This window comes from Actinia tenebrosa, unplaced genomic scaffold (genome assembly GCF_029948245.1).
Source record: "Actinia tenebrosa isolate PJP-AT-01 unplaced genomic scaffold, QUT_ActTen_1.0 PGA_scaffold6__47_contigs__length_16458017, whole genome shotgun sequence".
Taxonomy (NCBI): domain Eukaryota; kingdom Metazoa; phylum Cnidaria; class Anthozoa; order Actiniaria; family Actiniidae; genus Actinia; species Actinia tenebrosa.
This window is the reverse complement of record NW_028292583.1, coordinates 105,190-130,925: the sequence shown is the minus strand read 5'-3', so window position 1 is coordinate 130,925 and position 25,736 is coordinate 105,190. Positions and strand designations below refer to the sequence as shown.

General features: G+C 36.0%; 1 protein-coding gene across 2 annotated transcripts; it reads left to right on the top strand.

Annotated features, from left to right (window-relative positions):
- The first annotated feature begins 1,005 nt into the window (after positions 1 to 1,005).
- LOC116291629 (intraflagellar transport protein 43 homolog A) lies at positions 1,006 to 9,292 on the top strand. Of its 2 annotated transcripts, XM_031698814.2 has the most exons (10): positions 1,006 to 1,096; positions 2,188 to 2,326; positions 4,361 to 4,471; positions 5,327 to 5,394; positions 6,012 to 6,044; positions 6,231 to 6,277; positions 7,119 to 7,191; positions 7,639 to 7,714; positions 8,267 to 8,329; positions 9,023 to 9,292. In XM_031698814.2, exons 1-10 carry the CDS (start codon positions 1,077 to 1,079, stop codon positions 9,125 to 9,127), a joined length of 735 nt encoding a protein of 244 aa, XP_031554674.1. In that variant the 5' UTR covers positions 1,006 to 1,076; the 3' UTR covers positions 9,128 to 9,292. The 2 variants fall into 2 exon arrangements, with proteins under 2 accessions (XP_031554674.1, XP_031554675.1); XM_031698815.2 differs by lacking the exon at positions 2,188 to 2,326.
- The last annotated feature ends 16,444 nt before the right edge of the window (positions 9,293 to 25,736 follow it).

Sequence of the window (25,736 nt, the reverse complement as noted above, 5' to 3'; positions counted from 1 at the left end):
ACTACACCTACTACACCTACTACAGGTACTACAGGTACTACGGATACTACAGATACTACAGGTACTACGGATACTACAGGTACTACAGGTACTACGGGTACTACGGGTACTACACCTACTACAAATACTACGGGTACTACGGGTACTACGGGTACTACGGGTACTACGGGTACTACGGATACTACGGGTACTACGGGTACTACAGGTACTACAGGTACTACAGGTACTACGGGTACTACAGGTACTACAGGTACTACGGGTACTACGGATACTACGGGTACTACGGGTACTACAGGTACTACGGGTACTACGGATACTACGTATACTACAGGTACTACAGGTACTACAGATACTACAGGTACTACAGGTACTACAGGTACTACAGGTACTACAGGTACTACACCTACTACAGGTACTACAGGTACTACGGATACTACAGGTACTACACCTACTACAGATACTACACCTACTACACCTACTACAAATACTACGGGTACTACGGGTACTACGGGTACTACGGGTACTACGGATACTACAGATACTACTGGTACTACGGGTACTACAGGTACTACAGGTATTACAGGTACTACAGGTACTACAGGTACTACGGATACTACGGATACTACACCTACTACAGTTACTACACCTACTACACCTACTACAGGTACTACACCTACTACGGATACTACGGATACTACGGATACTACGGGTACTATGGGTACTACGGGTACTACGGGTACTACGGGTACTACGGGTACTACGGATACTACAGGTACTACACCTACTACAGGTACTACAGGTACTACGGATACTACACCTACTACACCTACTACAGAAACTACAGGTACTACAGGTACCACGGGTACTACGGGTATTACACCAACCACATGTGCTGCACCTAAACGGATAACTAAAGCCGACACCGAAACGTTGCAACACTACCATAGCACACAACCCCAAGATAGTGCCATTTCATGTGGTCATACATGAAGTAACGACCTGGTTGTTTACTCCGATTTCTTCTTTGCTTTTCTTCCGATTTCTTGACGTTTTTACCTACAATTTATCATATATGGATGACTTTCCCGCTAAGAGGGTATGTATTCCGAATTACTAAGTTAGTATTTATGCTATTTAGTCGAGCTTAGTATATTTTTTGGCAGTATTTCTGCTGCGTAGCAACAAAACTTCTCACTGAAAACAGCGAAAATAACCCCAAATAATCAAGAAAAGACTAGATAAAATACTTTTAAATACACTATTCTCTTTCTTTGATATTCAGATCGTATCATTTTATACTTAAATCTCGAACCCAGATGGTATAAATTACATTTAGTAAGACCAAGGGAATGAGAATCATAGCCGAGGCTTTTTATATGAATCTAGACCACTCATTCACATCAGCGGAAAGTAACTATTGGATTCATAAAACAGTCAAACGAGGCAGTAACACAATAAATTTGTTCCGTATTGTTTGACACTCAAAGGTCCTTTAGGCCAATGTGAAAGAGTGCTAACTAGACTGATTGTACTGCGCCACAGGTATCTTTATGCAGGCTTTATTCTACCAGGCTAAAATGATCTAAATTTTCATTCTGTGTTTTAAAATCATATTAAATGTTTTAGATAATCAATGGTTAACAATAAAAATATGAATTGAATATATTCCAAGAAATAACTGCATTCAAACTTGTATGTTTGGTTTTCTCATGTGATCTGGTTGCTAAGGATATGAACGGCATCCCTCCCAGAGGGAAAGCAGAGGTTCAAAATCTCTAAATGCATTTTTAATAAACCTACAAGTGTCATGAACCACTGAAATATATATTTTAAATGTAATGCAAGCCATAAGAATGTGTTTAGAATAATTTATCATTGGTCACTAGATAAAAAGGATGACTCTGAAAAAATCTGAGTCCCTGATAGGTATCAACCCATGACCTTGTGGATGCTGGTCGCATGCTCTATTTTCCAACCAGCACCTGGAAGGTCACAAGTTTGATTCCTATCAAGGACTCAGATTCCTTTTCAGAGTTACCCTTTCAGCTATAGACTAATAATAAATTACTCTATAGCTCACTTTCCTAGCTTATAAATATATAACGTATAATGATAACGTGTTTAGAGACATCTTATTTTAATGGGACTAACATAATCATTTGATCTCAAAAATTACGGATATAACAGGAAAATAACTGGTGATCAACAATTGGTTGAATGGACAAACATTCTGAGTAAAATTAAACTACGATCAGATAACCAGAATAAAGTTAAAAAACCAGAGATAACACAACAAGCAACAACTAAAGAAAAGAAAATGTCAGAGGTAATAAAAAACAGTTATTGTTGAAATAATTTTAAAAATTTAAAAACTGCATTCTATCTAACGAATAAAATAGCTTTTTCTGTGCTCCGTTCAGTAATAAAGCATGCAGGAAATGGCGTAAGCATGAAAGAAGTGTAAGGACTCACTTCTTGAATGCTTAAGGTGCTTCCTAAGTGCTTTATTACTGAATGGAGCACGAAAAAAGCTTTTTTATTCGTTTTATTATATAGTTACTAATTTTTTTCAGTATTAAATTTATTTATGCAAAAAGAAAGATGGTTGCAGGATCTAGCAGCACTTTGTGCGCATGGATGGCGTCAGCACTGTGCTCTGTTTACTAATATAGCACAGTTTTCAACCAATGAGAGCGTGTGCGTACTATCTTAACTATATAATAAATACAAACTAGTTGACTGTTACAAATCCTGCATGACTTGTGATACACAATCTGTGAGTTTATTAAAAGTCTATAAAAAAATCCATGAACAATTATTCCTAAACCTTTGGTTGAATTTGAGTGAGCATACATGTACATGTAGAATCAAATTGGTAAATATAACGTACAACAAAAATTAATTTAAAATTTAAAGAGTTTTTTTGGCTCACAATAAATAAATTGTGTTAAACCCCTTTTCAATATCATTAAAAAACAGAATGTGCAGTTCTCTTGGAACAAACACAGCTCTCCAGCTTTTATATTTACAAAGTCTTGTAAACTTCCTTAATTTTATTCTCTTGCTGGGCTCTTACTCTCTCTCCAAATCAACTGCTTTGGGCACAGTACTTTTTTTCCTTTCTTGGCTGTCTTTGTTATTATAGTCAGCCAACTTTTTTATTTTTTCTCATTCTTCACTTCTTTATGTCCATTTTTTTTTTTTTTTTTGAATTTCTATTGTCTTGAGTTTGACATATAGTATTACATGTACAGCAAATATGACACATATTTTGCATATACAATATTGTTCCTACTTTAAATGTACCCATTCTAATATTAATGTCTATTTTATCAGTAATAACCAATAAACAAATACCTGTCTTTCTCTCTTCCTTTTTTCTTATTCTATCTTAGCAACATCCATCAGATGACGACTTGTCCCCTGACTTTGAAGAGCAATTGGAGATCAATGCACAAAACTTCTTGGCAGGGGTACAATATTATGCTATGATTTACTCCTTTGGAGGTCATTTCCTAACATGATTTCACCTGAACTCTCTTTGTTCAGCATCCACTCTTGACTTATTTCACTCCCTTGGGAATGAAAGTTCAAAGACCAGTGTAATATCCAGAAGATTTCAGTAGGGTGACAGCAGGTTGTTGATAAGTTAAAGTTGTGCTATTGCTTGACAATCTACCAACAGCATATTCTTTGCTAGTAAATGTATTACCCAGTGGATATGTATGGAACACAAAAAGCAACATTCTTTATTTGCCTCATGGTTTTATTATACTAAGCTTTTTCATTTTCCATTCCTAGCTTCTTAAATCTCTTTTTTCCTTTAAGAATCTCACTCTCTCTCATTATTTCTTTCCCCCTCTTTTTACCTCTTTCCACTACTCTGGTTGGTCTGCAATGTCTGTTTATCTGTCTTTGGAAGAACAACCTTTCCTATTTGCCCTATATCTAACTGCTAGAATAAGCAAACTATGAGCTGTTGTTTTATAAAGCTTACCGCTCACTCATTTTATGAACCACACTCCTTTTACTGTGGTCTGTCAACACCTTAGGAAGTTCTGCCCATGAAGGGACTAAAAAAGAGCACTATATTGTTAGATAAGCAGACGTTTTTATAGATTTGTTGTTGTTTTTCTGATCTGGGTTACCTGCTGTGTGTACCCAGCCCCCAAGCAAAAAAAAAAAGAGACAAGGTATGCCTCATGGTGGATTAAAATTTTCTACGAGTTTAATGTTGACAATCTGTGTTATTTCACCTCCAGTTTAAGCCATCTGACCAGAATCCATCTCCGTTGTGGTTCTCGTGCACAAGTTCCCTAGATTTACATACCTGAGATTGACTGTTCTTGTTTCTGTTTAGGAGATACGCCAGGGAAGAAGAGCAGGAACCAATACAGCTAATCTTGATGATGATGAACTATTGGACAGCCTTGTGTCTGGGAGTGGTTCAGGTCCCACACCGCCAGATGACGTGAGTATTTTCTTGATGTGAAACTGGGAGGTTTAGGACTTGGGGGTTGTACAAGAACAGAGCTACTGTAGTATTTATCATGAGTCTTTTCTTAGCATTTCTTGGGAAGTAGGGCTTGATTGATACGTGCACGCCATTGGCATTAGTTTTCCTGATTTCCACAATCACTTACAGTTAGTTTCACAAAGCTTCGGTCGCTTTAATTCTGAAGTTAGTTACCAAGTTCTCCAAGTTGGTCCCGAACTTGTGAACTTTTTGTGAAATTGGTTCAATCAATCGTGACTTGTTTATGTCTAGAATTCAAATATTTACTGGAATTGCTTCTCTTAACCATATGCTTTTTGAAAATTGTATTCCAGACAACGTACAGAGTCAAGTTCCTTTTGTGGCAATGAAATCCATTTTGAAAATTGAATTTGAATGATAGATTTTATGAGTTTGATGAGTTGAGTTGATGAGAAGCTACTGTATTATCAGTTTGAAAGACCGCCGACAACCGTCGGAACTTCATAGTGAAATTGATTACAAAGTTGTGAACTTGCGAACGAACTTCAGACACGGAGTGGCTAAGGTTTTATGAAATCAACTGTAAAGTGGAGGATCCAGAATTTTTAACTAGGGGGGTTTAAATGGCAAACCAAACCAAAAAATGGGAGAAGCTTCTACTTTCTAATTACTAGGTTCATCCTTGCCATTATTATTATGTTCATTTAGGGTGTTCAACCCCTGATTTACTCACTCCTAGAAGAGTCTCGATTTTAATTGAAAGAACCTAAAGATCTGTCTGACTAGATCTGTCTGAGTCTTTGCATTACCCTAAAAAGACTGATTGACTGACATGTTGCTATTTTTCAGATGCCTCCCAGGCCATCAAGAATACAAGGAGGATGGGCAAGTGAGACGACTAAAGAGAAAAAGAAAATGTAAAATTATAGTCAATAATGGAAGTAATAAAGTGTATTTGTTTTTCTTACCATCGTTTTTGTTGCTAGTCCCTGGTTGAGACAAAAGTTGAGACATTGGAAAAACATTTTGCACCATATTTCTTCTTGCTTGCAATGAAAACAGTGCTGACAAAAAGAATGAATTTTGTTCTGATTTATAACAAAACGACAACATATTACACACACAAACAAGGTTTGCCATGAAAGCAGTTGCCATGATGTCAGTTCCAATTCATCTTTTCGGCACTAGCTTGGATTGTGTTACGGTCACCAAAAAGTTTGGACATCATTCTAGGATTTCCATACAAATTCACTGACTTTAAAGAGAAAATTTAGGTGGATTTCTTTAGTTAGCTATCTTAACAGCAGTAAGAAAAGCTTTAATCATGCTAGAAAAATGATCATTTACTTGTATTTAGAGAACTTACTAAACATTAACCAAGTAAATAGTTCATTTAAAGTAAGTACATTTGTATGGAAATTCGAGAACAATGTCCAAACTTTTTGGTGACCGTAACACAATCTAAAACAATTTATACCCCGTGACAGCTAGCGCCGAAAAGGTGAATTGATATTTCTGTTTTTATTTCTTGCAGTACTGGGCAAGACGTAGAAGCATTTGAAGACGAGTAAGTTTCAATACTTCTATAGAAATTCTTCAAAGATACGTCTGTTCTTAATGCTTACTGTTTCTAGCCTGTGTACAGCCGCTTCCCACCCCTCACCCCTACAGAATATTGGGAGGAGACCTTTCCCCAGGGGGGATGGGAGGGGAGTGTCTGTACACATATTAACTGTTTCTTATCTTTGTTTAGTGAGAGGTTTCGAATGGATAACACAGTTTCCAAAGATGATGATAATGGTGAATATATATCTCACTTTTTACTAGGGCTGGTTAAATATACCTTTTTAGCTTGGGTTTAATGAGATTCTTTCAATAATGTTAGTCAACTGAAAAGCTATAAAGTTGAGGTCGACAAGGATTATGGCTAGATTCATTTTACAGGTTCAACCACTTCAATGATAACTGTTCATGGACTTGCGAATCTTTTACCATTTACAGTCTCATCTCTTCTGAGCATCATCAAGCTGCAGTTTGTATTAAAAAAGCTTTGTATATATATGCTTCCTTGATATGAAAAGTTTCCCATGATGCTCAGTGATCTCAGCTTTCTAGGTTTTTGGTGACTAACTTTATTGAAATAAGTGTATATATATATTTGTCTTCTCATGTTTCATTATTGTTGTATTATTTTTTATTACTTTTATTAATGTTAAACAAAGAAATGATACTCTAGGGAATGACACAAGGTCTGAAATGGGAAAATATTATGCCTTAGGTAAAGAGATATATTACACTAATATAAGAGGTGTGAAAACCCAACCTTTTGGGTTTTGGAGTAATAATATTATATGTATTTATAAAATAACTATTATAAATCTCGCATTCTAATTGGCTGGGAGCGTGTGCTTTATGAGAGCACACAGCATGCACGCGCCCTTTACACTTTATAAAAGAAATAAAAAATTTGCTTGCTGTGCTGTGTGGAGCTATAAAGCAAAAGTGTTGAGAAGCACTCCAATACGTCCCATGCTTCTCCTAACACTTCTCTCGTGTTCTGCCAATCCCCGCGTGCTTTATAACTGCACACAGCACGCGCGCGCGTTTTCTATTTCCTCACATACTTTTATGTGTTTTGCAGATATTCTTGTCATCCCTGATCTTGAAGAAGTGCAAGAAGAAGACATGGCTACACAAATCGCTGCTCCTCCAAGGTTTAGTTCAAAAAGATTAGTAGTATATTGTGCTGTAGATCCGATTATAGCGTCGTTGAGTACAGAACCGACTAGTGTTTTAAATTTTCTTTTTGTTGAAAGGTAGAAACGTTTATATAGTATTTATTTTATTATACCATTAAATGTGATACACTACTTTGCCAAAACAAATAAATAATTACTATTAATAATCAAGAATAGGACATGTTCCATATCTAAAAAATTCTTAAATGCAAGGCTTTCGTCATATCACCAACACACTACTTTGCCAACACAAATTTTCCCTTGTTCCAGTTTACTCAAGGGCAAAATATTAGAAATTTGTCGAAATATAAAATTTGACCATGCCATACCATTTTGTCCCCTCTTGGACCTTAAGTCTAACCAAGATAGATCACAGTACTTCATTTATCTAACTTGAATATATTATCTTATTCTATTCCGCAGCGTGCAGGTTAACAGAGTCGCTACATACAAAGAGCTTGACAACTACCTACAAAAACATGCAGCTCTATTTACACTGGTAAGAGACTCGGTATATCTATGAGGGTAATAATTGAGAATGGAGGGAAGGCTGAGTTGTTCTCTCTGACTTTTCATCTTACCGCTATTTTTATTCTAAGAGTCCCGACAGGGAAATTGAGCAATACATTGCCGTCAATAAAAGAGCAGTTTTCGCATGACTGTTAAAAGCTCAGTGCTGTAAGCTTGCTGTACCGTGACTATAATGTTTTCTAGATTTTTAATTGGCTGATTTTTTCCCTCACGCAATGTGATTGGCCTGACAGTACCGTGACCTTTGCGTGACCGTGTCCGCTCCGTGTTTATGCAGGGTTAGGTATTTGATCATGGAGAGTAAATTCTCGTGTATTGGGAATGGGTTGGCGTTAGCGTGTCACGATCGTCTTCATGCCTTGGGTTTTTCACAGTCATACGAAAGCTGCTCTAGTATGTAAAGATACCGCACAGCACAAATCATTTGATTGACAGTAATCTATTCAGCGCCTGATTTCCTATTGGTGCTTTTTACTCTATGAGCACGTAACAATTTTCAAATAATGTTTTTATATCACAGGATGGAGAAATTGACTTGAAGCTGCTTAACAACGTTCTCTCACCAGAATCTGAAGTCTTCGAGGTAAACAAAACGAATAGATGCACCATTGATGCATTGACATTACAAACACTAATATGATATGGAAGGGAAAGACGCATGTTTTGGAATGAAAAAAAACAGTGATTAAGTCCACTGAAGATGCCACTCCAAGCAAACATTTTTTACAAAAGCTTTTGACATTGTAAACTATGGCTAAATTCCAAAACAATCTGTGAGTTAGCCATACCCTGATTTAGATCAGCCCAGAGGTTGTTTCAGGGTTCGATCTGTGAGTTAACCATGCCCTGAGTTAGATCAGCCCAGAGGTTGTTTCAGGGTTCGATCTGTGAGTTAGTCGTGCCCTGACTTAGATCAGCCCAGAGGTTGTTTCAGGGTATAATCTGTGATTTAGTCATGCCCTGACTTAGATCAGCCCAGAGGTTGTTTCAGGGTTGGATCTGTGAGTTAACCATGCCCTGACTTAGATCAGTCCAGAGGTTGTTTCAGGGTATAATCTGTGATTTAGTCATGCCCTGACTTAGATCAGCCCAGAGGTTGTTTCAGGGTTCAATCTGTGAGTTAGTCATGTCCTGACTTGCATGCCGCGCCCTTTTCACAAGCCCTACAATCCCTAGAAATTGTTCCTAAAATGGTGATGATATGACGTTTCTATAAATATACTCCTGCACACTAGCTGGTCATAATCTTTAACATATTTTATTGGGGCTGGTTTAGGAGGACAAAGCCTGGGACTGGAACCGCTTGTTCACAGAAGTTGCATCAGAACTTCAAACTGAATGGGACAAGGCAGACGAAGCAAAACCGGAATCGACAGCGTAAACCGAACCCGACCATAAAACCACGAACGATGTTATTTATTGAATCCTATGCATGTATATATATATTGTATATCACTAACGCAGTTTTAAGATACTTTAACACCTAAAGACTGGTTTACTGAATCTGTTATTTGATTGGTTAAAAATATAATGACATTATATTGTTTTTACGTCATATGACATGGTCAATCCAACACACTAGTTTGCTAATGCAAATTTTCTCTTCAAGTTTAGTCAGGGGGCGAAATATCAGAAATTTGCTGAATTAATGAGACAAAATGCCATGTTTTGGTCCCTGATTAAGCTGGAACAAAAAAAGTTGCATTAGCAAAGAAGTTATCTTTAATGGCGATCCTAGAAACCACAACCAACATCAACTAAGGCCCCGTCCACACGTATCCGGAAATTTGTGTATCCGCAAAATTTTTTTTTTGCGGATACGAAAATGTTTGCGTCCACACGCAGCGTATTCGAATCGTTTTCAAATCGTTTTCACTGTCCACACCTATCTGGAAATTTCTTGATCCACCCTGATGCACGCTAGTGCCTAGTCCCTTTGACGGATAGTTTTTCTTATTGAGCATGCGCAAAATCGTGTTTATGTCATCGTATTCGAAAATTTGCGGATACGACCGTCCACACGTATCAGTATTCGGAGCGTATTCGAAAATTTCCACTCTGGAGACCGTTTTCAAAAATTTCCGGATACGGATACAAAAATTTGCGAACACGTGTGGACGGGGCCTAATTGCTTTGGATTGTTTTATTTTCGCTGTCCGATTCGATTTATTTTATTTTATAAGCTTCGCCACAAGGGCAGGGAAACCCCTTAGAGCAAAGCTGCACTACAGCGACCCAAAAATAAAATAATAAAAAAAAAATAATATAAATATATGAAAGCCTAATTACAACACGTACGATCATTGAGAGTACAGATTATACGGCACGAGTGGCATTTAATGCAGATTGATTTGAATGATTGTGGAAGATCAATTGAACAATTCCTTCTCGAATTGAATTACGGTTGTAATGTTGCTGAGTCGTACTGGTAGAATGTTCCTAACTCTTGTGGCTCTACAATAGAAGCTGTTTTGGAAAGTTACAGTTCTGCATTTTGGCACATTTAGTAACACGCCATTGGATGTACTTCTGGTGACTCTTCTGGAAGTCTTGATGGAGATATTGGGATCGCTGTTTGAAGTCAGACATTTGTATCGATGGACCAAGCCCAAATATTCAAGCCAGTAGGTTACTGGTAACAGCCCGACCTTACGAAGGCGATCTTTGCAGGTGACCTCTGTTCTCAATGGAAGAGATAGTATGAATTTGGTTACATTGTGAGGATCAGAGAAACTGTTTGCGGGGCGCAGACTTGTGAGCAATAACATTTAAGGTCAAACTCTTCCTAATTTGTCGCAACTTCGTTAACTTGTAGACGATCATTTGAACTTGAAGTACTCTTAAACAAACATCTAATATCGACGAAAATAGAATGTCGACAGGATGGGACAAACGTCATGATATCACTGAGTTGATATAGTAACTCAATCGTGATAAAGTGTATATCATGTGGAACTCGAATCTATTATTAGACTTGAAGTTTAATAGAGATTTTTGTTAAATTTCTTAGCGTAAGTTTTAAACGTCTAGAATATCGACTCTATTCCTGAGGACCCTAGGGCTTGTCGGTTATAGATAATAGGAATATGTAGTTCTGGATAGAAACGATTTTTATAGATTTTGTCTTCGATATTTATCAATTAGGGATGCAAAATAGGTCATTTTGGACCATTTTCAGGCAAAAAGCATGGACTATAGCCCATGGTTTTGATCAATTTTGGGCCATTTTCACACCTTTTGAAAAAATATTCATTATTCATGGCCAATGCATAACAGGTCATTTTGGATCATTTTCCGGCAAAAAGCATGGACTATAGCCCATGGTTTTGATCCATTTTGGGCCATTTCCACACCTTTTCAAAAAATATGCATTATTCATGGCCAATGCAAAATAGTTCATTTTGGACCATTTTCAGGCAAAAAGCATAGACTATAGCCCATGGTTTTGATCGATTTTGGTCATTTTTCTCACCTTTTGATAAAATATGCATTATTCATAGCCAAAGCAAAATAGGTCATTTGTGACCATTTTCAGGCAAAAGCCATGGACTATAGCCCATGGTTTTGATTGATTTTTTGCCATTTTCACACCTTTTGATAAAATATGCATTATTCATAGCCAAAGCAAAATAGGTCATTTGTGACCATTTTCAGGCAAAAGGAATGGACTATAGCCCATAGTTTTGATCGATTTTGTCCCATTTTCACACCTTTTGAAAAAATATGCATTATTCATGAAGAATGCAAAATAGGTCATTTTGAGTCATTTTCAGGCAAAAAGCATGTACTATAGCCCATGGTTTTGATCGATTTTGGCTCATTTTCACACCTTTTGACAAAATATGCATTATTGATGGCCAATGCCAAATAGGTCATTTTGGACCATTTTAGGGCAAAAAGCATGGACTATAGCCTATGGTTTTGATCGATTTTGGGCCATTTTCACACCTTTTAAAAAAATATGCATTATTCAAGGCCAATGCAAAATAGGTCATTTTGGACCATTTTAGGGCAAAAAGCATGGACTATAGCCCATGGTTTTGATCGATTTTGGGCCATTTTCACAACTTTTGACTAAATATGCATTATTCATAGCCAAAGCAAAATAGGTCATTTGTGACCATTTTAGGACAAAAAGCATGGACTATAGCCCATGGTTTTGATCGATTTTGGGCCATTTTCACTCCGTTTGATAAAATATGCATTATTTATGAAGGATGCAAAATAGGTCATTTTGGACCATTTTGGGACTAAAAGCATGGACTATAGCCCATGGTTTTGATCGATTTTGGGCCATTTTCACACCTTTTGATAAAATATGCATTATTCATAGCCAAAGCAAAATAGGTCATTTGTGACCATTTTCAGGCAAAAGGCATGGACTATAGCCCATAGTTTTGATCGATTTTGTCCCATTTTCACACCTTTTAAAAAAATATGCATTATTCATGGCCAATGCAAAATAGGTCATTTTGGACCATTTTCAAGCAAAAAGCATGGACTATAGCCCATGGTTTTGATCGATTTTGGGCCATTTTCAAACCTTTTGACAAAATATGCATTATTCATAGCCAAAGCAAAATAGGTCATTTGTGACCATTTTAGGACAAAAAGCATAGACTATAGCCCATGGTTTTGATCGATTTTGGGCCATTTTCACACCTTTTGAAAAAATATGCATTATTTATGAAGGATGCAAAATAGGTCATTTTGGACCATTTTAGGACAAAAAGCATGGACTATAGCCCATGGTTTTGATCGATTTTGGGCCATTTTCACACCTTTTGATAAAATATGCATTATTCATAGCCAAAGCAAAATAGGTCATTTGTGACCATTTTCAGGCAAAAGGCATGGACTATAGCCCATAGTTTTGATCGATTTTGTCCCATTTTCACACCTTTTAAAAAAATATGCATTATTCAAGGCCAATGCAAAATAGGTCATTTTGGACCATTTTCAAGCAAAAAGCATGGACTATAGCCCATGGTTTTGATCGATTTTGGGCCATTTTCACACCTTTTGACAAAATATGCATTATTCATAGCCAAAGCAAAATAGGTCATTTGTGACCATTTTAGGAGAAAAAGCATAGACTATAGCCCATGCTTTTGATCGATTTTGGGCCATTTTCACACCTTTTGATAAAATATGCATTATTTATGAAGGATTCTAAATAGGTCATTTTCGACCATTTTAGGACAAAAAGCATGGACTATAGCCCACGGTTTTGATCGATTTTTTGCCATTTTCACACCTTTTGATAAAATATGCATTATTCATAGCCAAAGCAAAATAGGTCATTTGTGACCATTTTCAGGCAAAAGGCATGGACTATAGCCCATGGTTTTGATCGATTTTTTGCCATTTTCACACCTTTTGATAAAATATGCATTATTCATAGCCAAAGCAAAATAGGTCATTTGTGACCATTTTCAGGCAAAAGGCATGGACTATAGCCCATAGTTTTGATCGATTTTGTCCCATTTTCACACCTTTTGAAAAAATATGCATTATTCATGAAGAATGCAAAATAGGTCATTTTGAGTCATTTTCAGGCAAAAAGCATGTACTATAGCCCATGGTTTTGATCGATTTTGGCTCATTTTCACACCTTTTGACAAAATATGCATTATTGATGGCCAATGAAAAATAGGTCATTTTGGACCATTTTAGGACAAATAGCATGGACTATAGCCCATGGTTTTGATGGATTTTGTCCCATTTTCACACCTTTTGAAAAAATATGCATTATTCATAGCCAAAGCAAAATAGGTCATTTGTGACCATTTTCAGGCAAAAGGCATGGACTATAGCCCATAGGTTTTATCGATTTTGTCCCATTTTCACACCTTTTGAAAAAATATGCATTATTCATAAAGAATGCAAAATAGGTCATTTTGAGCCATTTTCAGGCAAAAAGCTAGGACTATAGCCCATGGTTTTGATCTATTTTGGCTCATTTTCACACCTTTTGACAAAATATGCATTATTGATGGCCAATGCAAAATAGGTCATTTAGGACCATTTTAGGGCAAAAAGCATGGACTATAGCCCATGGTTTTGATCTATTTTGGCTCATTTTCACACCTTTTGAAAAAATATGCATTATTGATGGCCAATGCAAAATAGGTCATTTTCCACCATTTTCAGGCAAGAAGCATGGACTATAGCCCATGGTTTTGATCGATTTTTGGCCATTTTCACACCTTTTGACAAAATATGCATTATTCATAGCCAAAGCAAAATAGGTCATTTTCCACAGTTTTAGGACAAAAAGCATAGACTATAGCCCATGCTTTTGATCCATTTTGGGCCATTTTCACACCTTTTGATAAAATATGCATTAATTATGAAGGATGCCAAATAGGTCATTTTGGACCATTTTAGGACAAAAAGCATGGGCTATAGCCCATGGTTTTGATCGATTTTTTGCCATTTTCACACCTTTTGATAAAATATGCATTATTCATAGCCAAAGCAAAATAGGTCATTTGTGACCATTTTCAGGCAAAAGGCATGGACTATAGCCCATAGTTTTGATCGATTTGGGGCCATTTTCACACCTTTTGAAAAAATATGCATTATTCATGAAGAATGCAAAATAGGTCATTTTGGACCATTTTCAAGCAAAAAGCATGGACTATAGCCCATGGTTTTGATCGATTTATGACCATTTTCACACCTTTTGTAAAAATATGCATTATTCATGGCCAATGCAAAATAGGTCATTTGTGACCATTTTCAGGCAAGAAGCATGGACTATAGCCCAAGGTTTTGATCGATTTTGGGCAATTTTCACTCCTTTTGATAAAATATGTTTTATTTATGAAGGATGCAAAATAGGTCATTTTCCACCATTTTCAGGCAAGAAGCATGGACTATATCCCATGGTTTTGATCGATTTTGGGCCATTTTCACACCTTTTGATAAAATATGCATTATTTATGATGGAATCAAAATAGGTCATTTTGGACCATTTTTAGGACAAAAAGCATGGGTTATAGCCCATGGTTTTGATCGATTTTGTGCCATTTTCACACCTTTTGATAAAATATGCATTATTTATGAAGGATGCAAAATAGGTCGTTTTGGACCATTTTCAAGCAAAAAGCATGGACTATAGCCCATGGTTTTGATCGATTTTGGACCATTTTCAAACCTTTTGATAAAATATGCATTATTTATGAAGGATGCCAAATAGGTCATTTTGGACCATTTTAGGACAAAAAGCATGGGCTATAGCCCATGGTTTTGATCGATTTTTTGCCATTTTCACACCTTTTGATAAAATATGCATTATTCATAGCCAAAGCAAAATAGGTCATTTGTGACCATTTTCCGGCAAAAGGCATGGACTATAGCCCATAGTTTTGATCGATTTGGGGCCATTTTCACACCTTTTGAAAAAATATGCATTATTCATGAAGAATGCAAAATAGGTCATTTTGGACCATTTTCAACAAAAAGCATGGACTATAGCCCATGGTTTTGATCGATTTATGACCATTTTCACACCTTTTGTAAAAATATGCATTATTCATGGCCAATGCAAAATAGGTCATTTGTGACCATTTTCAGGCAAGAAGCATGGACTATAGCCCAAGGTTTTGATCGATTTTGGGGAATTTTCACACCTTTTGATAAAATATGTTTTATTTATGAAGGATGAAAAATAGGTCATTTTCCACCATTTTCAGGCAAGAAGCATGGACTATATCCCATGGTTTTGATCGATTTTGGGCCATTTTCACACCTTTTGATAAAATATGCATTATTTATGATGGAATCAAAATAGGTCATTTTGGACCATTTTTAGGACAAAAAGCATGGGTTATAGCCCATGGTTTTGATCGATTTTGTGCCATTTTCACACCTTTTGATAAAATATGCATTATTTATGAAGGATGCAAAATAGGTCGTTTTGGACCATTTTCAAGCAAAAAGCATGGACTATAGCCCATGGTTTTGATCGATTTTGGACCATTTTCAAACCTTTTGATAAAATATGCATTATTTATGAAGGATGCAAAATAGCTCATTTTCCACCATTTTCAAGCAAAATGCATGGACTATAGACCATGGTTTTGATCGATTTTGGCCCATTTTCACACCTTTTGACAAAATATGCATTATTCATAGCCAAAGCAAAATAGGTCATTTGTGACCATTTTAGGACAAAAAGCATAGACTATAGCCCATGCTTTTGATCGATTTTGGGCCATTTTCACACCTTTTGATAAAATATGCATTATTTATGAAGGATGCAAAATAGGTCATTTGTGACCATTTTAGGACAAAAAGCATGGACTATAGCCCATGGTTTTGATGGATTTTGTCCCATTTTCACACCTTTTGATAAAATATGCATTATTCATGGCCAATGCCAAATAGGTCATTTGTGACCATTTTCAGGCAAGAAGCATGGACTATAGCCCAAGGTTTTGATCGATTTTGGGCCATTTTCACACCTTTTGATAAAATATGCATTAATTATGAAGGATGCCAAATAGGTCATTTTGGACCATTTTAGGACAAAAAGCATGGACTATAGCCCATGGTTTTGATCGATTTTTTGCCATTTTCACACCTTTTGATAAAATATGCATTATTCATAGCCAAAGCAAAATAGGTCATTTGTGACCATTTTCAGGCTAAAGGCATGGACTATAGCTCATAGTTTTGATCGATTTTGGGCCATTTTCACACCTTTTGAAAAAATATGCATTATTCATGAAGGATGCAAAATAGGTGATTTTGGACCATTTTCAAGCAAAAAGCATGGACTATAGCCCATGGTTTTGATCGATTTTGGACCATTTTCACACCTTTTGAAAAAATATGCATTATTCATGGCCAATGCAAAATAGGTCATTTGTGACCATTTTCAGGCAAGAAGCATGGACTATAGCCCAAGGTTTTGATCGATTTTGGGCCATTTTCACACCTTTTGATAAAATATGCATTATTTATGAAGGATGCAAAATAGGTCATTTTCCACCATTTTCAGGCAAGAGGCATGGACTATATCCCATGGTTTTGATCGATTTTGGACCATTTTCACACCTTTTGAAAAAATATGCATTATTCATGGCCAATGCAAAATAGGTCATTTTGGACCATTTTTAGGACAAAAAGCATGGACTATAGCCCATGGTTTTGATCGATTTTGTGGCATTTTCACACCTTTTGATAAAATATGCTTTATTTATGAAGGATGCAAAATAGGTCGTTTTGGACCATTTTCAAGCAAAAAGCATGGACTATAGCCCATGGTTTTGATCGATTTTGTGCCATTTTCACACCTTTTGATAAAATATGCATTATTTATGAAGGATTCAAAATAGCTCATTTTCCACCATTTTCAAGCAAAATGCATGGACTATAGCCCATGGTTTTGATCGATTTTGGCCCATTTTCACACCTTTTGACAAAATATGCATTATTCATAGCCAAAGCAAAATAGGTCATTTGTGACCATTTTAGGACAAAAAGCATACACTATAGCCCATGCTTTTGATCGATTTTGGGCCATTTTCACACCTTTTGATAAAATATGCATTATTTATGAAGGATGCAAAATAGGTCATTTGTGACCATTTTAGGACAAAAAGCATGGACTATAGCCCATGGTTTTGATAGATTTTGTCCCATTTTCACAGCTTTTGAAAAAATATGCATTATTCATGGCCAATGCCAAATAGGTCATTTGTGACCATTTTCAGGCAAGAAGCATGGACTATAGCCCAAGGTTTTGATCGATTTTGGGCCATTTTCACACCTTTTGATAAAATATGCATTAATTATGAAGGATGCCAAATAGGTCATTTTGGACCATTTTAGGACAAAAAGCATGGACTATAGCACATGGTTTTGATCGATTTTTTGCCATTTTCACACCTTTTGATAAAATATGCATTATTCATAGCCAAAGCAAAATAGGTCATTTGTGACCATTTTCAGGCTAAAGGCATGGACTATAGCTCATTGTTTTGATCGATTTTGGGCCATTTTCACACCTTTTGAAAAAATATGCATTATTCATGAAGGATGCAAAATAGGTGATTTTGGACCATTTTCAAGCAAAGAGCATGGACTATAGCCCATGGTTTTGATCGATTTTGGACCATTTTCACACCTTTTGAAAAAATATGCATTATTCATGGCCAATGCAAAATAGGTCATTTGTGACCATTTTCAGGCAAGAAGCATGGACTATAGCCCAAGGTTTTGATCGATTTTGGGCCATTTTCACACCTTTTGATAAAATATGCATTATTTATGAAGGATGCAAAATAGGTCATTTTCCACCATTTTCAGGCAAGAGGCATGGACTATATCCCATGGTTTTGATCGATTTTGGACCATTTTCACACCTTTTGAAAAAATATGCATTATTCATGGCCAATGCAAAATAGGTCATTTTGGACCATTTTTAGGACAAAAAGCATGGACTATAGCCCATGGTTTTGATCGATTTTGTGGCATTTTCACACCTTTTGATAAAATATGCTTTATTTATGAAGGATGCAAAATAGGTCGTTTTGGACCATTTTCAAGCAAAAAGCATGGACTATAGCCCATGGTTTTGATCGATTTTGTGCCATTTTCACACCTTTTGATAAAATATGCATTATTTATGAAGGATGCAAAATAGCTCATTTTCCACCATTTTCAAGCAAAATGCATGGACTATAGCCCATGGTTTTGATCGATTTTGGCCCATTTTCACACCTTTTGACAAAATATGCATTATTCATAGCCAAAGCAAAATAGGTCATTTGTGACCATTTTAGGACAAAAAGCATAGACTAAAGCCCATGCTTTTGATCGATTTTGGGCCATTTTCACACCTTTTGATAAAATATGCATTATTTATGAAGGATGCAAAATAGGTCATTTTGGACCATTTTAGGACAAAAAGCATGGACTATAGCCCATGGTTTTGATGGATTTTTTCCCATTTTCACACCTTTTGATAAAATATGCATTATTCATAGCCAAAGCAAAATAGGTCATTTGTGACCATTTTCAGGCAAAACGCATGGACTATAGCTCATAGTTTTGATCGATTTTGGGCCATTTTCCACCTTTTGAAAAAATATGCATTATTCATGAAGAATGCAAAATAGGTCATTTTGGACCATTTTCAAGCAAAAAGCATGGACTATAGCCCATGGTTTTGATCGATTTTGGACCATTTTCACACCTTTTGAAAAAATATGCATTTTTCATGGCCAATGCAAAATAGGTCATTTGTGACCATTTTCAGGCAAGAAGCATGGACTATAGCCCAAGGTTTTGATCGATTTTGGGCCATTTTCACACCTTTTGATAAAATATGCATTATTTATGAAGGATGCAAAATAGGTCATTTTCCACCATTTTCAGGCAAGAGGCATGGACTATATCCCATGGTTTTGATCGATTTTGTCCCATTTTCACACCTTTTGAAAAAATATGCATTATTCATAGCCAAAGCAAAATAGGTCATTTCTGACCATTTTCAGGCAAAACGCATGGACTATAGCCCATAGTTTTGATCGATTTTGTCCCATTTTCACACCTTTTGAAAAAATATGCATTATTCATGAAGAATGCAAAATAGGTCATTTTGAGCCATTTTCAGGCAAAAAGCATGGACTATAGCCCATGGTTTTGATCTATTTTGGCTCATTTTCACACCTTTTGACAAAATATGCATTATTGATGGCCAATGCAAAATAGGTCATTTAGGACCATTTTAGGGCAAAAAGCATGGACTATAGCCCATGGTTTTGATCGATTTTGGGCCATTTTCACACCTTTTGACAAAATATGCATTATTCATAGCCAAAGCAAAATAGGTCATTTTCCACCATTTTAGGACAAAAAGCATAGACTATAGCCCATGCTTTTGATCCATTTTGGGCCATTTTCACACATTTTGATAAAATATGCATTAATTACGAAGGATGCCAAATAGGTCATTTTGGACCATTTTAGGACAAAAAGCATGGACTATAGCCCATGGTTTTGATCGATTTTGGGCCATTTTCACACCTTTTGATAAAATATGCATTATTCATAGCCAAAGCAAAATAGGTCATTTGTGACCATTTTCAGGCAAAACGCATGGACTATAGCTCATAGTTTTGATCGATTTTGGGCCATTTTCACACCGTTTGAAAAAATATGCATTATTCATGAAGAATGCAAAATAGGTCATTTTGGACCATTTTCAAGCAAAAAGCATGGACTATAGCCCATGGTTTTGATCGATTTTGGACCATTTTCACACCTTTTGAAAAAATATGCATTATTCATGGCCAATGCAAAATAGGTCATTTTCCACCATTTTAAGGCAAGAAGCATGGACTATAGCCCAAGGTTTTGATCGATTTTGGGCAATTTTCACACCTTTTGATAAAATATGCACTATTTATGAAGGATGCAAAATAGGTCATTTTCCACCATTTTCAGGCAAGAAGCATGGACTATATCCCATGGTTATGATCGATTTTGGGGCATTTTCACACCTTTTGATAAAATATGCATTATTTATGATTGAATCAAAATAGGTCATTTGTGACCATTTTAGGACAAAAAGCATAGACTATAGCCCATAGGTTTCATCGATTTTGGGCCACTTTCACACCTTTTAAAAAATATGCATTATTCATGAAGAATGCCAAATAGGTCATTTTGGACCATTTTCAAGCAAAAAGCATGGACTATAGCCCATGGTTTTGATCGATTTTGGGCCATTTTCACACCTTTTGAAAAAATATGAATTATATATGAAGGATGCAAAATAGGTCATTTTCCACCATTTTCAGGCAAGAAGCATGGACTATAGGCCATGCTTTTGATCGATTTTGGGCCATTTTCACACCTTTTGACAAAATATGCATTATTCATAGCCAAAGCAAAATAGGTCATTTTCCACCATTTTAGGAAGAAAAGCATAGACTATAGCCCATGCTTTTGATCCATTTTGGGCCATTTTCACACCTTTTGATAAAATATGCATTAATTATGAAGGATGCCAAATAGGTCATTTTGGACCATTTTAGGACAAAAAGCATGGACTATAGCCCATGGTTTTGATCGATTTTTTGCCATTTTCACACCTTTTGATAAAATATGCATTATTCATAGCCAAAGCAAAATAGGTCATTTGTGACCATTTTCAGGCTAAAGGCATGGACTATAGCTCATAGTTTTGATCGATTTTGGGCCATTTTCACACCTTTTGAAAAAATATGCATTATTCATGAAGAATGCAAAATAGGTCATTTTGGACCATTTTCAAGCAAAAAGCATGGACTATAGCCCATGGTTTTGATCGATTTTGGACCATTTTCACACCTTTTGAAAAAATATGCATTATTCATGGCCAATGCAAAATAGGTCATTTGTGACCATTTTCAGGCAAGAAGCATGGACTATAGCCCAAGGTTTTGATCGATTTTGGGCCATTTTCACACCTTTTGATAAAATATGCATTATTTATGAAGGATGCAAAATAGGTCATTTTCCACCATTTTCAGGCAAGAGGCATGGACTATATCCCATGGTTTTGATCGATTTTGTCCCATTTTCACACCTTTTGAAAAAATATGCATTATTCATAGCCAAAGCAAAATAGGTCATTTGTGACCATTTTCAGGCAAAACGCATGGACTATAGCCCATAGTTTTGATCGATTTTGTCCCATTTTCACACCTTTTGAAAAAATATGCATTATTCATGAAGAATGCAAAATAGGTCATTTTGAGCCATTTTCAGGCAAAAAGCATGGACTATAGCCCATGGTTTTGATCTATTTTGGCTCATTTTCACACCTTTTGACAAAATATGCATTATTGATGAGCCAATGCAAAATAGGTCATTTTGGACCATTTTAGTGCAAAAAGCATGGACTATAGCCCATGGTTTTGATCGATTTTGGGCCATTTTCACACCTTTTGACAAAATATGCATTATTCATAACCAATGCAAAATAGGTCATTTTGGACCATTTTAGGACAAAAAGCATGGACTATAGCCCATGCTTTTGATCCATTTTGGGCCATTTTCACACCTTTTGATAAAATATGCATTAATTATGAAGGATGCCAAATAGGTCATTTGGACCATTTTAGGACAAAAAGCATGGACTATAGCCCATGGTTTTGATCGATTTTGGGCCATTTTCACACCTTTTGATAAAATATGCATTATTCATAGCCAAAGCAAAATAGGTCATTTGTGACCATTTTCAGGCAAAAAGCATGGACTATAGCCTCATAGTTTTGATCGATTTTGGGCCATTTTCACACCTTTTGAAAAAATATGCATTATTCATGAAGAATGCAAAATAGGTCATTTTGGACCATTTTCAAGCAAAAAGCATGGACTATAGCCCATGGTTTTGATCGATTTTGGACCATTTTCACACCTTTTGAAAAAATATGCATTATTCATGCCAATGCAAAATAGGTCATTTTGCCACCATTTTAAGGCAAGAAGCATGGACTATAGCCCATGGTTTTGATCGATTTTGGGCCATTTTCACACCTTTTGACAAAATATGCTCTATTTATGAAGGATGCAAAATAGGTCATTTTGGGACATTTTCAGGCAAACAGCATGGACTATATCCCATGGTTATGATCGATTTTGGGCCATTTTCACACCTTTTGATAAAATATGCATTATTTATGATTGAATGCAAAATAGGTCATTTGTGACCATTTTAGGACAAAAAGCATAGGACTATAGCCCATAGGTTTGATCGATTTTGGGCCACTTTCACACCTTTTAAAAAATATGCATTATTCATGAAGAATGCCAAATAGGTCATTTTGGACCATTTTCAAGCAAAAAGCATGGACTATAGCCCATGGTTTTGATCGATTTTGGGCCATTTCACACCTTTTGAAAAAATATGAATTATATATGAAGGATGCAAAATAGGTCATTTTCCACCATTTTCAGGCAAGAAGCATGGACTATAGGCCATGCTTTTGATCGATTTTGGGCCATTTTCACACCTTTTGACAAAATATGCATTATTCATAGCCAAAGCAAAATAGGTCATTTTCCACCATTTTAGGAAGAAAAGCATAGACTATAGCCCATGCTTTTGATCCATTTTGGGCCATTTTCGCACCTTTTGATAAAATATGCATTAATTATGAAGGATGCCAAATAGGTCATTTTGGACCATTTTAGGACAAAAAGCATGGACTATAGCCCATGGTTTTGATCGATTTTTTGCCATTTTCACACCTTTTGATAAAATATGCATTATTCATAGCCAAAGCAAAATAGGTCATTTGTGACCATTTTCAGGCTAAAGGCATGGACTATAGCTCATAGTTTTGATCGATTTTGGGCCATTTTCACACCTTTTGAAAAAATATGCATTATTCATGAAGAATGCAAAATAGGTCATTTTGGACCATTTTCAAGCAAAAAGCATGGACTATAGCCCATGGTTTTGATCGATTTTGGGACCATTTTCACACCTTTTGAAAAAATATGCATTATTCATGGCCAATGCAAAATAGGTCATTTGTGACCATTTTCAGGCAAGAAGCATGGACTATAGCCCAAGGTTTTGATCGATTTTGGGCCATTTTCACACCTTTTGATAAAATATGCATTATTTATGAAGGATGCAAAATAGGTCATTTTGCACCATTTTCAGGCAATAGGCATGGACTATATCCCATGGTTTTGATCGATTTTGGACCATTTTCACACCTTTTGAAAAAATATGCATTATTCATGGCCAATGCAAAATAGGTCATTTTGGACCATTTTTAGGATAAAAAGCATGGACTATAGCCCATGGTTTTGATCGATTTTGTGGCATTTTCACACCTTTTGATAAAATATGCATTATTTATGAAGGATGCAAAATAGGTCATTTTGGACCATTTTCAAGCAAAAAGCATGGACTATAGCCCATGGTTTTGATCGATTTTGTGCCATTTTCACACCTTTTGATAAAATATGCATTATTTATGAAGGATGCAAAATAGGTCATTTTCACTATTTTCAGGCAAAAGCATGGACTATAGCCCATGGTTTTGATCGATTTTGGCCCATTTTCACACCTTTTGACAAAATATGCATTATTCATAGCAAGATGCAAAATAGGTCATTTGTGACCATTTTAGGCAAAAAGCATGGACTATAGCCCATGGTTTTGATCGATTTTGGGCCATTTTCACACCTTTTGATAAAATATGCATTATTTATGAAGGATGCAAAATAGGTCATTTTGGACCATTTTCAGGAAAAAAGCATGGACTATAGCCCATGGTTTTGATCGATTTTGGTCCCATTTTCACACCTTTTGAAAAAATATGCATTATTCATAGCCAAAGCAAAATAGGTCATTTGTGACCATTTTCAGGCAAAACGCATGGACTATAGCTCATAGTTTTGATCGATTTTGGGCCATTTTCACACCTTTTGAAAAAATATGCATTATTCATGAAGAATGCAAAATAGGTCATTTTGGACCATTTTCAGCAAAAAGCATGGACTATAGCCCATGGTTTTGATCGATTTTGGACCATTTTCACACCTTTTGAAAAAATATGCATTATTTCATGAGGCAATGCAAAATAGGTCATTTGTGACCATTTTCAGGCAAGAAGCATGGACTATAGCCCAAGGTTTTGATCGATTTTGGGCCATTTTCACACCTTTTGATAAAATATGCATTATTTATGAAGGATGCAAATAGGTTATTTTGCCACCATTTTCAGGCAAGAAGGCATGGACTATATCCCATGGTTTTGATCGATTTTGGACCATTTTCACACCTTTTGATAAAATATGCATTATTCATAGCCAATGCAAAATAGGTCATTTTGGACCATTTTAGGACAAAAAGCATGGACTATAGCCCATGGTTTTGATCGATTTTGTGGCATTTTCACACCTTTTGATAAAATAGGCATTATTTATGAAGGATGCAAAATAGGTCGTTTTGGACCATTTTCAAGCAAAAAGCATGGACTATAGCCCATGGTTTTGATCGATTTGGTGCCATTTTCACACCTTTTGATAAAATATGCATTATTTATGAAGAATGCAAAATAGCTCATTTTCCACCATTTTAGGACAAAAAGCATGGACTATAGCCCATGGTTTTGATGGATTTTGTCCCATTTTCACACCTTTTGAAAAAATATGCATTATTCATAGCCAAAGCAAAATAGGTCATTTGTGACCATTTTCAGGCAAAAAGCATGGACTATAGCCCATGGTTTTGATCTATTTTGGCTCATTTTCACACCTTTTGACAAAATATGCATTATTGATGGCCAATGCCAAATAGGTCATTTAGGACCATTTTCAGGCAAGAAGCATGGACTATAGCCCATGGTTTTGATCGATTTTGGGCCATTTTCACACCTTTTGACAAAATATGCATTATTCATAGCCAAAGCAAAATAGGTCATTTTCCACCATTTTAGGACAAAAAGCATGGACTATAGCCCATGCTTTTGATCCATTTTGGGCCATTTTCACACCTTTTGATAAAATATGCATTAATTATGAAGGATGCCAAATAGGTCATTTTGGACCATTTTAGGACAAAAAGCATGGACTATAGCCCATGGTTTTGATCGATTTTTGCCATTTTCACACCTTTTGATAAAATATGCATTATTCATAGCCAAAGCAAAATAGGTCATTTGTGACCATTTTCAGGCAAAAGGCATGGACTATAGCCCATAGTTTTGATCGATTTTGGGCCATTTTCACACCTTTTGAAAAAATATGCATTATTCATGAAGAATGCCAAATAGGTCATTTTGGACCATTTTCAAGCAAAAAGCATGGACTATAGCCTATGGTTTTGATCGATTTTGGACCATTTTCACACCTTTTGAAAAAATATGCATTATTCATGGCCAATGCCAAATAGGTCATTTTGGACCATTTTCAGGCAAAAAGCATGGACTATAGCCCATGGTTTTGATCGATTTTGGGCCATTTTC

Coding starts and splice junctions, on each gene's coding strand:
- LOC116291629 (XM_031698814.2), top strand. CDS start 1,077: ATGACTTTCCCGCTAAGAGG. Junction 2,327..4,360: donor AAGAAAAGAAAATGTCAGAG/GTAATAAAAAAC, acceptor GTTTCTGTTTAG/GAGATACGCCAGGGAAGAAG. Junction 4,472..5,326: donor GTCCCACACCGCCAGATGAC/GTGAGTATTTTC, acceptor GCTATTTTTCAG/ATGCCTCCCAGGCCATCAAG.